Source organism: Leucopleurus acutus, assembly GCF_964270905.1.
Source record: "Leucopleurus acutus genome assembly, chromosome: 2".
Taxonomy (NCBI): Eukaryota; Metazoa; Chordata; class Mammalia; order Artiodactyla; family Delphinidae; genus Leucopleurus; species Leucopleurus acutus.
The window spans coordinates 90,255,521-90,272,407 of NC_139143.1; the positions used below are offsets into that span (position 1 = coordinate 90,255,521).

General features: G+C 41.1%; 1 protein-coding gene across 1 annotated transcript in view; it reads left to right on the top strand.

Annotated features, from left to right (window-relative positions):
• VTCN1 (V-set domain containing T cell activation inhibitor 1) overlaps positions 1–16,887 on the top strand; it is a gene marked incomplete at its 5' end in the record, with an annotated part of 60,515 nt that extends 43,628 nt beyond the window's left edge. Inside the window, 4 exon segments of the mRNA XM_082832361.1 lie at positions 7,818–7,927; positions 7,929–8,166; positions 11,043–11,321; positions 16,348–16,887. Of these exon segments, the coding sequence (XP_082688487.1) occupies positions 7,818–7,927; positions 7,929–8,166; positions 11,043–11,321; positions 16,348–16,469 (749 nt within the window). The 3' untranslated portion in view covers positions 16,470–16,887.

Consider the following 16,887-nt stretch of genomic DNA (forward strand, 5'->3'; position numbering starts at 1 on the left):
GGCTCACGGGCCCAGCCGCTCCGCGGCATGTGGGATCTTCCCGGACTGGGGCACGAACCCGTGTCCCCTGCATCGGCAGGCGGACTCTCAACCACTGCGCCACCAGGGAAGCCCCTTAAGTGCTTTTTGAATAGACAAGTGGACGGAGGCATGGGGGGGTGAATACATAGATAAAAGTTACAGTTCACTCAGTTCAGCAGTGTACCACCAATAATATTAAAACCCTACCACCAGTGAAAGATTTTCTGCCTTCTATTTCATAAGGTAAAAGCTGGCTATTCTGGATTAAGTGGGCTGTTTATTACTTTAACACTGTTTAGTTGGATTTTTCTAAATTGCCTCTATTAAAAGGACCATAACCCTTACCCGAGAGCATTATATTATCACACTTTAAGTAAATTAGATAAAATGTTAGCTGGATTAATACACAAGACAGTGAAATTAAGCAAATAGCATTAGGTAGATAATGATGACGGTGATGGTGGTATCTTTTGAATCCTTTTTGTGTTCACCTCACTGTGCTAAATAAGTTTGCATATATTATCCGATTTACCACTCACAACAAATAGGAGATAAATATTACTATGTCCTGATTAGAAAATTGCCTAAAGTTGCACACAGCAAGCAAGCAGGCGCAGTTGTGTTTCAAGCCCTGGAAATTTGCTTCCAGAACCCACACTCTTTCCCATCACTCCATACCAGTGATACCATTCATGCAGAGATGTGGCAGAGAAGGGTGTTTTCTGGTATGCCTTGCAGGCAATATTCCTGAGAACACAGATTTTAAGATGTAAAGATATTCCTAAACACAGAAAAGAATCTATTTCTTTGTAACTCTCCTGAGGCTGTGTATGTCACCTTCTCATAGCCATTCCACTCCTTACAAGCTCTAAATGTGGACCCCATAAAACATAAAATGCTTTTGAGGTAGGTTGTTTGGAAGAGAGGCTGAACAGCTCCCATTAGGCTGGTTTTAGGGCAGCCTTCGTGGATGACCCTTTGAGAAGGAGGGAGATGCAGTGGAAGGTCCCTGACTATAATTTGCCAGTCCCTGTGCTATCACTCACCCACTGGGTGACTTTGAACAGCTCTGTATAGTAGAAACATTTAGGGATCAGAGTTGTTCTAATCTCAGGTCTAACATTAACTGTGTGTCCCTTGGGATATGACTTAACTTCCCAGAACTTCACTGGTAAAATAAAGTCGTTGTGGGAATTACACGAGAAAGTGTTTATAAAGTGCCAGACACATACGTGTGTAATAAATGGCTGCTGTTATTGTTTGCATTGATACCATCAGTGCCATTAATAATAATTTGCTATTATTAATGCATTCACATAGCACCTCCTAAAACTTGTACTATTTCCTGGCCACACCCAGAAGCTCCTCTGAAGTTAGGGAAGCCAGGGCAGGAAGCCACAGGACACTGCCTCCTAATTATGCTCCATCTTTGGTCACTGGATAAAACAATCAGGCATGTGCTTATGGCGCCGAAACAGGAGCAATGAAGTTGTTTGGAAAGAAACTGATACGTATTTTGTCACTGTAGTCATCTGAGAAAATAGACAGATGTTGGCCTTTCTTACACTTGTTTTATGGTTTTTCGTTGTTTTTTATTTTTACATAAGGTGGGGATACTGTTTTAGTGGATAGGCTCTCTCTATATCTCAGTCTGGCCCTGGATATCAGCAAAATGTGGTGGAAGGAGTATAGGCTTAGGACAGACTCAGACAAGACTGAGTTTGATACTGTCCCCACTACTTGCTAGATACGGGGCTTTAGGCAAGCCATTGGATCCCCCAGAGCCTCTTTGTCCTATTCATAAAACGGGTAGAACAGTAATTCCTACCTCTCAAGGTTGTTATCTGACTTAAAATGAGTCACTATAAGCATTTAGTTAAGTGTTTATTTCCTCCCTGTGCTCTGATCTGCAATCTCTCCAAATGATTCTAATTAATAATGGTTATCAATATCATTGATTTAAGGTTTAACATGTGGCAAGTCAGATACTATGTTAAGCTCTTTACCTGTATTGTATCACTTAGTCCTTTCAGGGGCCTTCTGAGGAAGCTACTATTATTAGCATCCCCATTTTACAGATGAAAAAAATTATCGAATAGAGAAGTTAGAAAACTTGCCCAAGGTCCCATATCCAGTGAGTGGCAGAGCTGGGACTTGAACACAGACAGCCTGATACCTGTTCTCAAACGCCAATGCTCTGCTGCAGCTTCCCTGCTTCATTCCTTTATCTAGCCTGGCCCAGTATCCTTTCTGCTGTCTTCTCACAAGAGCAACTGTTATCCCCAACCCTGCCCTCTTCTCTGGCAAGAGTGGCACCCACAGGTGCCACCACAGGTTCCACTGGTGCAGGCTTAAGCCTATGTGTTTCCACGTTTAAACCATGTGCTATGGTGCCCATCTGGACAGCTGGGTTGCAGCAGAAGCTGAGGATGCTCTCTGTGCTACTGAAATCTACAGAACTTGTCTTACTGAGTCATTTCAAAGGAAAGTTCATTTCCCAGGTTTCATCCAGTGGTGTTGGGCAACCCAGAATCGTAATTTCTATAAAGAATCCTTGCCTTGTGTTACCTATACCCCCGCCTCCCAAGAGATTCCTGCTCCTACTGCAGAGAGCAATTGAATAGTGCCCACTCGTGTGAAAACAAAATGGTTCCAATTTCAGCTTGCTCCCGCCCTTTGACAGCTCCTCTTTTCCCATGCAGACCAGAGCTGTGATAGTCATCAGCCCTCATGAGCTAGAGAATTCATTTTCAGTAAGTGGCTGGGACTTCTAACTTTAAAGAGGTTTGATGGAATCTTAGAGACCAATGGAATTCTTGAAACTCATGCCTGTTTAACAAAATTCTGTATCAGTAGATAGCTGCTTCTAACCATCTCTAAAAGCCCTTTTACCCTCAACAAACCACACAAGAGCCCCTGGTGGTTAGGAGGTCTGGAGAGTCATATTAGGCCAAACCGTGGTTCCTAGAACATAGCTCCTTGAGCCAATATTTGTTTGCAAAATTGAAAACAGATTTCTTTTTGAGAGAAGCAATATTTATATACTGTTGCTTGCAAAGTAAATCTCATTTTATCACTTGTAACCATCATTTATTCACCTAACAAATAAGTATTTATTGATTGCTTTCTGGGTGCAAAGCAATGGCCAGGTCCTCATGGTTTCTTAAATTCTCACTGGCTTTTATTCCTCCTCCTGATTTGCTACAAGGAGGGGGGATTTAATCAACATTACACACATTCCATCTGCCACATCTTTAATGCAACCTTAAATGAGCTAGAGCCTGCGGTGGGTCCCTGGGGCACTCCACAGCTGCCTACTTTTAATCATTAAGTTTTCTAAGAGATATTTCAACAAATTCTCCACCTGTGGGCTCAAGGCCAACACATTAAAATTAATTCAGTAACATAATTACTCAACCAAGATATGTCATTACCATTTCATTCTCTCCATAAACTGTGCTAATCATGTATTTTTTCTAAAAAGTAATTTTTCAATTCAACTTTAATGGAACTTTATAAACTACAATCAGATTTACCCTTGCTCTAACATAGTTATGCTTGTTCTATGATTTTATTGAGAATCATGGTGTATTTTCATTGCTTTCTTTTTTCACTGACTCACATTTCCCCCAAATTTAGATGGGATAATCTAGCCAAATGTTCCTTACTCCTACAATCATTTTGGATAGAATCATCTCAAACAGTGCTTTGATTTCTACTGATTTTCATTCTTTCATTCATTCATTTATTCATTCACTCAACAAATATTATTTTTCTCTGTAGAAACACAGCACTAGGCACTTGTCTTAGTTTGCTTAGGCTGCCATAACAAAATACCATACACTGGGTAGCTTAAACAATAGAAATTTATTTTCTCACAATTCTAGCAGTTGAGAAGTCCCACTGCCACCCCCAACCCCAGGCTCCAGATGGCCCCATCTCTAAGGCTTCCATTAGAGGCCCTCCAGCCTGTTGAAATAGAGGCCCTTGGCCTGCTGAAGCATAGAGCTGAATAGATCCATGGTCTGGTTCTGTTAAGTCTACGAAGTCTGATAGCTTTCTTTCATTTTGTCTCATTTTTCTATTCCCTTTAGTTTTTCTGTACCAAGCTGGCAGTATATAATCCTATCTCTATTCCTGGCTTCTGTTGAGGTGGCTGTTAAAATCCTCATGAGTCATACCTATGATCTCCTTATTAAATGGTTGTTCACCCACACCCTGAGCGCTATCTTCAGAACAGTCTTCTCATTTTTTGCAATATGGATAGGCTGAGAACTTTCCAAATCTTCAAGTTATGGTTCCTTTTTGCTTAACAATTCCTTCTCCAATTCATCTCTCTCCTTTCTCATATTTTAGTATAAGCAGTCAGGAGTAGCCAAGCCTCTCTTTCAACACTTTGCTTAGAAATCTCCTCAGCTAAATATCCAATTTTATCACTCACAAGTTTTACCTTTCACAAAACACTAGAACACAATTCAGCCAAGTTCTTATGCCATTTTCTAACAAGGATTGTTTCCTTCCAGTTTCCAATAACACGTTCCTTATTTCCCATCTGAGATCTCACCAGAATCGCCCTTAACATCCACACTTCTAGCACGCACCTCAAAACTCTTCCAGCCTCTACCCGTTACCCAGTTCCAAGACTTCCTCCACATGCTTAGGTACTTATTACAGCAGTACCCCATTTCTTGGTACCAGAATTTATATGTCAGGCTCTCCAGAGAAACAGAACCAATAGGGTGGAGGTATAGGGGGAAAGGGAGTGAGAGGCAGAGAGAGAGGGAGATTTAGAAAGAATTGACTCACATGATTATGGACTCTGAGAAGTCCTAAGATCTGCAGGCAGCAAGCTAGAGACCCAGACAGTTTAGTTCCAGTCTGAGTCCAAAGGCTTGAGAACCAGGAGAGCCAATAGTGTAGTTCCAGCCCCAAAGCTGGCAGGCTTAAGATCCAAAGAGAGACAGTGTTTCAGTTCAAGTCTGAAGGCAGGGAGAGACTTGTGTCCCAGCTCAAAGGCAGCACCAGTTCCCTCTTGCTCAGCCTTTTTGTTCTATTTAGGTCTTTAATTGATTGGTTGAGGCCCACCCACATTAAGGAGGGTGATCTGCTTTACTGATTCAAATATTAATCTCCTTCGGAGACACACCCAGAACATCTGACCAAATATCTGGGCACTCTGGGGCCCAGTCAAGCTGACGCATAAAATTAACCCTCAAAGCGTTACAGGACTTACAGATATGATTAAGACATTTTTTTTCCCTTGAAAAGCTTACAGATTAGTGCCAGAGACAGACTAGAGACAAGGTAGAGGGAGACAGATGCTATAATAAAGGCAAAGAAACGTGTTGAGGAAGAGGAGAGAGACGATCTTTTAATTTTGGTTTGGCACATCAAAAGGGGGTTTCATGCGAGTCCTGCCATCTGAATGGCCTTGAATATAAGTAGAATTTGGATAACTGGTGATAAAGGAGAGGAGGGAACTATAAATTGTAGGTGCACAATGCAGTGTGTGGAGATGCATAGTATAATTATAACCAGTACTAGCCTGCAACGTCTTGGATATCAATCTGTCAAGTAAAAACAATTAAAAAGCAAATTAAATCTTTAAAGCAGTGTTCAGTAAAATGCCAAGGCAGGGCATGGGGTGTGTTGCATTCATATTACACAGCTAAACTTCATACTACCTTCTTTCATAATTTTTCTCCCAGATCTCCCACATGAATGACCATGCATGGCAGCTGCTCCAAAGCCTCTCTTCTCCTACACTCTAAAACCTCCAAAACATCCTCCCAACCCAGCCTAGGCACAGGTTTTTGTTTCCTCTGCCTCGTTTTTACTGGTACTTTTTCTTCCGTCAGTAACTCTCTGTTCTTTATAATATAAATTCATTTAGTTTGCTTCTCCAGTTCTGTCCCTAATCCATTACCTTCGTCTACTTTATAAAAGCATAGGAGCTAATAAGACAATTCCAACCCCTTAAGGGCTGGAAGACAGAAGATGCCAAAGATATCCCCTATGTGCATAATGTTTACCTCTTACATTTGAAAAATAGCAAGTGTGCTTTGCTTATGTATTTTTTCATTGAAAGCAGCAAATCAATAAATCACTTGATATGCAAAGACTACAATATAGACTTGGAAAGGATGTAGTGGGAAGTCTGGCTGGAAAGGGCTAATATCTATGGGCATTTCCTATGTGGCATGCAATATTTAACTTTGAAGGCCATGCTGTTAGTCTGAAGTTTATTCCACAGCCCTTGGGAGCAATGGAAGATTAGTGATTAGGAAACTGACATGTTCGGATTGTACTTTAAGGTCTACCTGTAAGATTAACGCATGTAAAATGGGGTAGATGGAGGCAGAGATGAGAGGCAGGAACACCAATAAGGAAGCTGAGAAGTCCAGTTGAGAAGTGCCCAGCATCCATCATGTTGGACTTTCTTGGCTATAAGAAAGAGAGGTTTGTGCAGACCATTATAAAGATAAGGTGTTTGTTTAAAGGATACCCAGTGGGACAGGAACTAGACTGGAAAACCCTCAGGATCTAAGGCAACTCTGGTGATGGGGGACTCTCTTCACCTTTTCCTCTCATGGTCTCTCCCCCACACTTCCTTGGGTCTGTTCCACTCTCTTCTTGGGCTCAAAGACCCATCCTCTCCTTACCTTCACATCCAAGCCACAGAAGGAGGCTCTCAAGAATATTCAGTTAATTAAAGCACCCCTGTAGGCATCCCCAGTCAGCAGCCTCCAGTACAGAGAGGAGAGCTGGTCAGTCCTTTACAGAGTGGGCTGTCAGCTAGGCAAGTGGGGAAGAGGCAGTGGATGTGGCTGTCACCATTATTAATACTTGTACTTGTTATATGTTTGGAGAGAAGGGTGTGACTTCTATCTTAGGCCAAAAATCAATTTAATCAAGTATCATTCTTCATTATGCCATAGCTAGCACTCTGACCTTGACCAAATCACTTCTATTCTCTATGCCTTCGTTTCTTCATCATTCAAGTGGAGATAAAAGTAACAACACTTAGAATTTAGCATTCTTCAGAATTATTAGCCATATTTAGTTAACGTGAGGTTTCACGTCTGTGCCACTTCTGGTTAACTGGAAATAACAATACCTTATATGTGTAATTACAGTTTGCAAATCAAGTTCACATCCATTTGATTTGATCCTCACAAGAGCACTTTACGGTAGGTAAGACAGATATCATTACCTCCATTTTTCTGAGATCCAGAGATGTAGTCAAGGTCACGTAGCTCTTAAGTGACAAAACCAGGATCTGAATTCCCATCTTCAAAACCCAAGTCCAGTACGTTCTCCTCTTATTTGGGCTCAAGATTTCAGTTGCTTGGTCTCAAAAAGTGTAGCTTTGGGGCTTCCCTGGTGGCGCAGTTGTTGAGAGTCCGCCTGCCGATGCAGGGGACATGGGTTCGTGCCCCGATCCAGGAAGATCCCACATGCCGCGGAGCAGCTGGGCCCGTGAGCCATGGCCTCTGAGCCTGTGCGTCCGGAGCCTGTGCTCCGCAGCGGGAGAGGCCACAGCAGTGAGAGGCCCGTGTACCGCAAAAAAAAAAAAGTGTAGCTTTTTTATCTGCTGTTGGCAGATCTGCTGTAGGTATCAAAACTATCGTCGTAATACTCTTTCTATTCTTATGTCTTCTTTTTTCATGCCTCTCCTGTTTTGTATATTTCTAATTTATTACAGAAGTCCCTGTTTGGCTTTTTAGTAACGAAGGATTTGGTTGTAGATGTTCCAAAGCTTCCCTTGGCATTGACCCTTGTTTCCTGAATTGTAGGGAGACACTCCATCACAGTCACTACTCTCACCTCAGCTGGGAACACTGGGGAGGATGGAATCCTGAGCTGCACTTTTGAACCCGACATCAAACTTTCTGATATCATGATAACAGTGGCTGAAGGAAGGTGTAATGGGCTTGGCCCATGAGTTCAAAGAAGGCAAAGATGACCTGTCGGACCAGCATGAAATGTTCAGAGGTCGGACAGCAGTGTTTGCTGATCAAGTAATAGTTGGCAATGCCTCTCTGAGGCTGAAAAATGTGCAACTCACAGATGCTGGTACCTATAAGTGTTACATCATCACTTCTAAAGGCAAGGGGAATGCTAACCTCGAGTATAAAACTGGAGGTAAGTTACTTTTGAAGAGAGGGAAAGAAGGTGCCAGAAGATATTTGAGACTAGAGAGTGTGAATTGCTGATGAAATGTCACATTATGCTCATGAGTGACAAATATCAAAGACCATCCGAATTCTGCTAGCAGCCATCCTTGCTGTCCAAGACCCACACCAGCTCCGGAAGTAACCCACTATAATATTAGGTCTTAAAATCTTTTGCTCAGGACTCTAGCCTCTTCTGAATTTTCTCATATATTCCCTGAAATATTTTGCCAGAAAATGTTTTCTCCATCAGTAGCTCTCTGTTCTTTCCCTTTGGTCTTGCTAGTGAGAGAAGACTATAATCTGGTCTGAGACTTTTCTGTGCTAAGTAGGCCCTAGCCCAAGTCTGAAATCAGTATCTCCAGGGACTCACGACACTGGAACCCATTATAGGAGAAGTTCAAAGGTAACTGACCAAAACAATATTGGCCTATAAACTCACTAATCCTCCTCCAATGAAATCCATGCTTTCTTACCAACTAAACTTAACATATTTTCTGTATCTATGTACAAGGGACTGAGATACTGGAAGGAGTAAGAAGATGATTAAGAAAACAAAGATAATTGTCCTTCCTTCTGTAGAGCTGAGAGTGTAGAGCTTATAGAGTTGAGGGTCGGGGCAGAGATGAGAAACATATGTAAATAAGAAAAATATGTAGAGAAGAAACATATCTACAATAATTAGTAAAGTGTATTATATGCTTTAAGAGAAAATATAAATAGAGTGATTTGGGGATTCAGAGGAAGAAAGAGATCACATCCAAATGCATAGGGAGGAAAGGGACAGGAAGGCCCCCATAGAGAGAATTTGACATTTGGGAGGAGCCTTGAAGGATAGGCAGAAAGTATCCTGAGGCATCCCAGGCTAAGCTAGCCTGCACAGATCTCTCTTGGACCTTTCATAATATGTGTATGTAGTGGTTTGAAGCATAGATCTAGTCAGACCTAGGCACATACAGTGGCCTGGGCAAGGCAACCTCACTGAGCCTCAGCTTCTCTATCTTAAAATAGGGGTTAATAAAGTCAGGTCAAAGGGACACTGGGGCCAACTGAAAGGGCTTCCAATGGCAAAGCTGGAACCATCTGAGCAACAAAATAAACAATATAGTATTAAATTATAACTAAGCATAAAATAAATACGCGAGTCCATACTCATATGAGGGAGATGAAACAAATCTTCTTTATAGATGAATTCCAAATAATGTATTTAGGTCTCTCCCCATGCAGGAAGCGGAGCTTAGAACTTCCCCCTCCCCGACCACCGCACTTAGGGTGTGTTAGACTTGGTGAAGTCCAGCTTCCAAAGAAACCTGGCAAACATAGACTCAGCCAGGTGATCAAAGTTAACATCCCCACGATAAATCATGTTAATAGCATGCACTCTCTGATGTGACATGATGAGAGGGGCACTTTTACTTCTATAGTTTTCCTCTCCAAAACCCATAACCTCAGTCTAATCTTGAGAAAAACATCAAATTACAATAGAGGGGCATTCTACAAAATACCTGGCCAGTACTCCTCAAAACTGTCAAGATCATGCAAAACATGGGAAGATTGAAAAACTGTCACAGACCAGAGGAATCTAAAAAGACATGACAAATAAGTGCAATGTGGTATTCTGGATGGGATCCTGGGGTATAAAATGGACATTAGTGGAAAAACTGGTAAAATCCAAATAAAGGCTGGTTTAGTTAATAGTAATATACGAATGATAGTTTCTCAGTTTTGACAAATGCATCATGGTTATTTCAGATGTTAATGTTAGGGGAAACTGGGTGAGAAGTATACAAGAACTCTCTGTACTAATCTTTGCAACCTTTCTGTAAATCTAAAGTTATTCTAAAATTAAAAGCTTATTTTGTTAAATGGGCACAATAATAGATATCCCTAGGACTGTTGTGAGGAACAAAAAAAAATGTCTGGAATTTGGTCCCTAGCACAGAGCACACCCTCAATAAACGGCGGTTCATTGTCATGTGCACTCAGGTTCCCACATCATCTCCCAGGAGCTTGTGCCCTGCCTGCACCAAGTATGTGCTCCAAGTACGTCTCTCCTGCTAGGCAGCAGGCTCTTGAAGGGCATGGCAAAGGCTTTCCTTCCACCTCTCAGTCCACACTAGCACAGTCCTGGGCAAAGGAAGATGCTAAATAAATTAATAATTTGTATCTTGCCCTTTTGGCATAATAAACATTTTACAGGCCAAAGTCCAGGCCTTAACATTTTCTATAAGTGTCTCTCTGCCTAGATAGAGGAGGAAGTTAGTCTTAAATTCAAAATGTACTTGCCTCTCCAGTGAGGAGAATTATCTTAAAAGAAAACAAATGCCTGTCTTTATTCATGGATACCAGGGCTGGGCAGTCTCTACCCAAGCAAACTTCAGATCCCCATGATGCCAAGGCCTGTGTATGGAATTTCTGTGGGTAGGTGAATGCTGTTTGTTTCTTCCTTCTCCCTCCCCACGCTTTTACCCTCCAGGCAGAAAAATTACATAAAATTCAGGAGGCTTCATAGGTGCCTAGGAAAATAAATACCCAGTTTCCCTAATTGATAATTTTTTTGTGTGATCACTGGAACTTCTCTTACTTGGAGAAATTTATGTGTTGTAACAAGTATACCTAGAACTTAGGTCCTTGGAGTTTGTGATATTGTCCAAAGTGTTGTGATGTATAGCAATACTATGAGCAAATCATTTTTTGCATCTACAATACAATGGGTCATACATAGACAGCCCACTGGGAAAGTACTGAGTCACTTCAATGTGTTTTTAAGACCTAGCACTTCAAAGGCTATATTGTCTTATCCGTCTGACCTTGACCCCTGCCCCTTTTTGACCTTCAACCCTGCAGCCTTCAGCATCCCAGAAGTGAACGTGGACTGTAACGCCACCTCAGAGAGCTTACGACGTGAGGCTCCCCGATGGTTTCCCCAGCCAACAGTGGTCTGGGCATCCCAAGTTGACCGGGGAGCCAACTTCTCAGAAGTCTCCGACACCAGCTTTGAGCTGAACTCTAAGAATGTGACCATGAAGGTTGTATCTGTACTCTACAATGTCACGATCAACAACACATACTCCTGTATGATTGAAAACAACATTGCCAAAGCCACAGGGGATATCAAAGTGACAGGTGGGTTCCTTTACACGTCTGGTATGGGTTTATTGGGGTTATAATCTAGTGTAAACTAAAATCTAATTTCTTTAACAGATATATTATGTACCAGGGCATAGAAAGTTTCACAGAGATCTCGATCACAATTCCAGTTGGGATTGCATTATGTAAGAAGAAAACTAATACAAAACAATATTTATGGCATACAGGTCAAAGGTGGCAATGAGTTTTCATCTTGTATACCTTCTTACTGTCTGGAGGGCAGTGTTTAGGATTCTGAGGCCCTAACTCAGAAGGATTGGTTTGGTAAAGCAGTGAAGAAGTGATGATGATTTGAAATCTTTGATATATTCAGCTGGTGATCTACATCCCAAGTCCCCCAAAATTGGTTTGGGTCTATCCTGCCTTTGAGAAGACTTCTGATTTGAAGACTAAAGGTCTTAGAGTCTGCCTCAGTCTTTCTTATTCAGTCCTTCCAGGACTTGCTCAAGGTCCCACTAATATTGGCACAAGATTATTCTGAAAGCTCCAGATTAAGCTGGCCTCCCAGGCTGAGAAGACCAGGAGCCAGGGAGGCTCAACACCCTAGTCTCCCTGCAGTGCTTTAGTATATTACAAAACCTAGGGTTGAGCTAGTGTCAAGGAAATGCATAGACTGAATTATGAATTTTAAAACCATCCCTGCTGGGGTTAAATTGAATTCAAGCTATAGGGGAAGGAGTATATCAGGAGAACCACTGTCTTATATCGAGCCTAGTACCAAACAGAATACCGTGCACATTTTAAGTGCCCTTTAAATGTTTCCTGAATTTAACTGAATAAACAATATTTTCATCAGCTATTTTTTTAATAATTTTATTTATTTGGCTGCATTGGGTCTTCATTGCTGGGCGCAGGCTTTTCTCTCTAGTTGTGGTGAGCAGGGGCTACTCTTCGTTGTGGCGCACAGGCTTCTCATTGTGGTGGTTTCTCTTGTTGCAGAGCATGGGCTATAGGCACATGGGCTTCAGGAGTTGTGGCACGTGGGCTCAGTACTTGTGATTCGCAGGCTCTAGAGTACAGGCTCAGTAGTTGTGGCGCACAGGCTTAGTTGCTCTGCAGCATGTGGGATCTTCCTGGACCAGGGATTGAACCCGTGTCCCCTGCACTGGCAGGTGGATTCTTAACCACTGCACCACCAGGGAAGTTCCTCATCAGCTATTTTTTAATTAAAATTTATATATACAAAAAGGCAACCTATGGAATGGGAGAAAATATTTTTAAATCATATGTTTGATAAGGGATTAGTATCCAGAATACGTAAAGAACTTCTATAATTAAACAATGAAAAAGTCAAATAACTTGGTTAAAAAATGGGCAAAGGACTCGAACAGACATTTCTCCAAAGAAGATATACAAAATGGCCAACAAGTATATGAAAAGATGTTCAACATCCCTAATCATCAGAGAAATGTAAACGGAAACCACAATACCACCTCATACTAATTAGAATGGCTACTAACAACAACAACAACAGAAAACAACAAGTGTTGGTGAGGATGAGGAGAAATTGGAATACTTGTGTATGATGGTGAGACTGTAAAATGGTGCAACCACTATAGAAAACAGTATGGGAGGTTCCTCAAAAAACTTAAAATAGAACTTCCAAATGATCTAGCAGTCCCATTTCTGTGTATTATGTACAAAAAAACTGAAAGCAGTGTCTCAAAGATATATTTGCACACCCATGTTTACAGCAGCATTATTCACAATAACCAAGAGGAGGAAGCAGCCCCAATGTCCACCAGCAGATGAATGGATAAACAAAATGTGGTATACATACAATGCAACATTATTCAGCCTTAAAAAGGAAGGAAATCCTTTTGCATGCTACAACATGGATGAATTTTCAGGATATTATGCTATAAGTGAAGCCCATCACAGAAAGATAAATATTATTTGATTCTACCATTTGATTCCACTTATAAAGTATCTGAAGTAATCAAATTCATAGAAACAAAGTACAATGATGGTTACGAGGAGCTGGGGTCAAGGGGAAAGGCTACGGAGTTGTCGTTTAATGGGTATAGTTTCAGATTTGCAAAATGAAAAAGTTTTGGAGATTTTTTTCACAAGAATGTGAATATACTTAACATTACTGAACTGTACACTTAAAATGGTTAAGATAGTAAGTTTCATATTACGTTTTTTACCACAATAAAAAAAGTATCTAATAAAAAATCATATATATGAGAAAGAGAGAGCTCTTCCACTATCCTGTGAAACAAACTGGTGACTGTACCAATTAGAACACTTTTAGTTGCCTATAACAGAAAACAAAACCAACTGAAGCCTAAGCTAAAAGAAGGAATTTATTAGAAGGGTATTAGGATTTCTCATGAAACCAAGGACAGAAAGTGCAGTGTGGCTTCAATAACAGCTGGATCCAAGAACTTAAATTCCATTCTTTGTCTCTCATTTCTACTTTATTCTCTTTGCTCTCTAATTTACTCTCTCTTGTTTTAGTCTATAGGGCAGAATATGGTTGCCAAGAGCTCCTACCTTTAAAAGTCTCTTTCACTCAAGAGAGTAACTAGACTGAAGCTCAATCCCTCAGTCTGATTCTATTGAATATATTCCCAGAACAGCTCCACTTGGGTCAGCTGCCCATACTTAGACCAATGAGGCAGTACCTGGATGGAAGGCCTTCCCAGAAGAGAAGGGGGAAATAAGCATTAGGCATTTAAAACAATGAGTGTTAACAACAGTATTTCAGTTTAGATCTCAATTAAAAGCTCCAACTACATAACTAATGTCTTCTAATAGAAATGGCAATAACCGAACAAACCACAGAAATTGGGCACAGCTTTTGTTCAGTGAGCAGGTTCTTTTTCCATACATGCTTATAGGATACATCAGAACAAGTGTTCCATGTACCAGTACTAGGACTATATCCAACTTTTAGAAGCATGACGTAGCTCAAAATTAAGATAAAATAACATAATTCCTTCTTACCATGCACAAAGTAAGTTTTTAAACAACTGAATGAGGCCATGAGGTTTATATCCTGTGTTCTCTAACTGTACTGCTAATCTGGGTCATTCATTCAACAAGTATCTATTTAGTGCCAAATATATACAAAGTAATTTGTAAGTCCCATGAAACACTGAGATGAATAGCACAGTTGTCATAAGAGAAGTTAATCAGTGTGGATACGGTACCCACAGGAAAGAGTAGTTAATTTTGACTGTAGTGGCTCAATAGATGAGGAAGAGTTCAAGCTGGGTTCTGAAGAAAAAGAATGGTTTTGATAGACTAGGAAGGCATGAAGTCAGAAGCCTATGTCAATGTCCAGGGGAGAAATTATGAGGGCCTTAACTGGGGCAGCGACAATGGGAAGGAAAGGTGGGAGAATCAAAAGTTAATGAAGAAAATAACCTACAGGGCTTGGTGACACAAATGTGAAGGACAAGAGAAGGAACAAGTCAAAAGGGGTCTGATATTGCTATATCCAGGTTGCTTAGGAGGTTAGTAATGCTACCAACAACAAAAATGAAAATGTAGGGAAAGCAACATGTCTGGTAAAAAGATGAAGATTTTAGAGCTGTTGAGTTGAAAGTGCCCACTATGTACAAAGGTAGCGATGTCCAATGCTTAGCACATGACCCAGCATACACCAAGTCTGGGGGAGACTGCTTCATCCCTCCTCCACATGTTTCCTTCCACGGGAAGAGATCCCCACCAACGAAACCCTTCTAGTCTCTCTTCTCTCCTCTTTCACTCTTCCCCAGAGGAAGAGAAATGAACTTTCCCAATTAGTGAGTTTATTAGGAGAAGCTGGGTGTAAATAGCTTAGCTCCTCATTTTTCCTTTTCTCTCTAGCTAACCAGAAGTATACATTCTACTCTTCTCCTCTAAGCCAACAGTTTTCAGGGGTAGAATCTGCCCTTGTGGGAGGAAGCGTGCCCCAGTCTTGTGCTGCCTGTCACTGGGGAAGTCTGGGCTGCAGCCCACTTCCCTGCAGACAATGCTTAATCCTTCATTATCAGATTTATCAGGAATAAAGGTGATTTTAGTCTTCCAGTTGCCTCACTTTGTCTTGCTCTTTAATTGGTTCAGAACTCAGCTGGGGAGAGGGTGTTATTGGACTCCTTTGAACTCAAACAACAGGTGCTCAAAAATATTTGCTGAATAATTATATTTTTAACTGACATATAGTAGCAACTGTAAATACAGAGGTGGAATTTAGGACAGAATTCGGGCTAAGGAGGTGGATTTGGAAAATGATCAGCTTAATGGAAGTAATGTTTACTAGGCTTGAGTGGGGTTACTGTTATTGTCTTGACAGCTAATACTTACTGAATGCTTACTATGGTGCCAGGTTCTAAGTGCTTTACTTGTATTAACTCATTAATCCTCACAAGAATCCTATGAAGTTGATTATTATTATTTTGGCCCTATTTTATAGATGAAGAAACTGTAGCACATATAGAGTAACTTGCCTAAACTTGCCTGAAGTCACACAGCTAGTAAGTATCAGAGCTGAAATGAGCTAAATGACACTGGACTGTCGAGGGAGAAAATAGAGTAAAGAGTAATTTAATTTCTTCACTTCTGCCTTTCTCTACTTCAAAATGAGAACGATACTTTCTCATTACTCTGTAGTGGTGTGAGGAAAGCAAATGACACAGAACCTGTAAAGGTCACTGCCTAGAGGAAGAAAAATCTGTCTGACACCCAGGACTGGCCATGGCTGTTGGTTTAACCTACTCTTTATTGGTAACCAACAGCAGTGTGTTTATTGGAATCGTTTTTCATTTGGCTGAGGGCTCACTGGAGTGGATGAGAGAATGGAACTTCTTTGCAGAAAGGGAAAGCTCTGCTTTTAAGCTAGTTACAGAAAGGTAGAGAATGGGGTACAAAACTACCCTCAAATTAGGGCACAAGTTATATTAGGAACAATCTGTTCTGTTTTTGGGGGGTATTTTTCTTTGCTAACCAGCCATGTGAAGGAGACATCCAGCTTTTCCTCTATGACCCTGAACTTTTTTCTCTCCCTTTACAGACTCTGAGATTAAAAGGCAAAGTCACCTCCAGCTGCTGAACTCAAAGGCTTCCCTGTGTGTCTCTTCTGTTGCCATCACCTGGGTACTCCTGCCTCTCTGCCCTTACCTGATGCTAAAATAATGCACCTTGGCTACACAGAAACATGCAGGGTCACTGGTACGACAGGTGAGATGAATCACGAATGGTGTCGGGGAGCCACTATGTGTGTTTGTGTCCCTAACAGGAATCAAGCAGCTCCCAGCACCAGCCCCAGAGAGAAACATTTAATAACGTCAGGGCAGTAGGCACTATTTCCACTGCTATTGTGAAAGGTAAGCATTTGTTAACAAAGAGTAGAGACCTCATTGACAGACGTACAGGAAAAACAACTCTATGCAATTCAAATATTTGTGTAAATTCAAACACCTTTTCATTTATTCAGTCATCCTTGAAGGCAAACATATCTTATTGAAGAGAAAGAGATATTTGGCCCTGACTCATTACTCTGGATTTCACAATGAAACATCATGACATGAGCATAATCGCTCACATAAGTGGC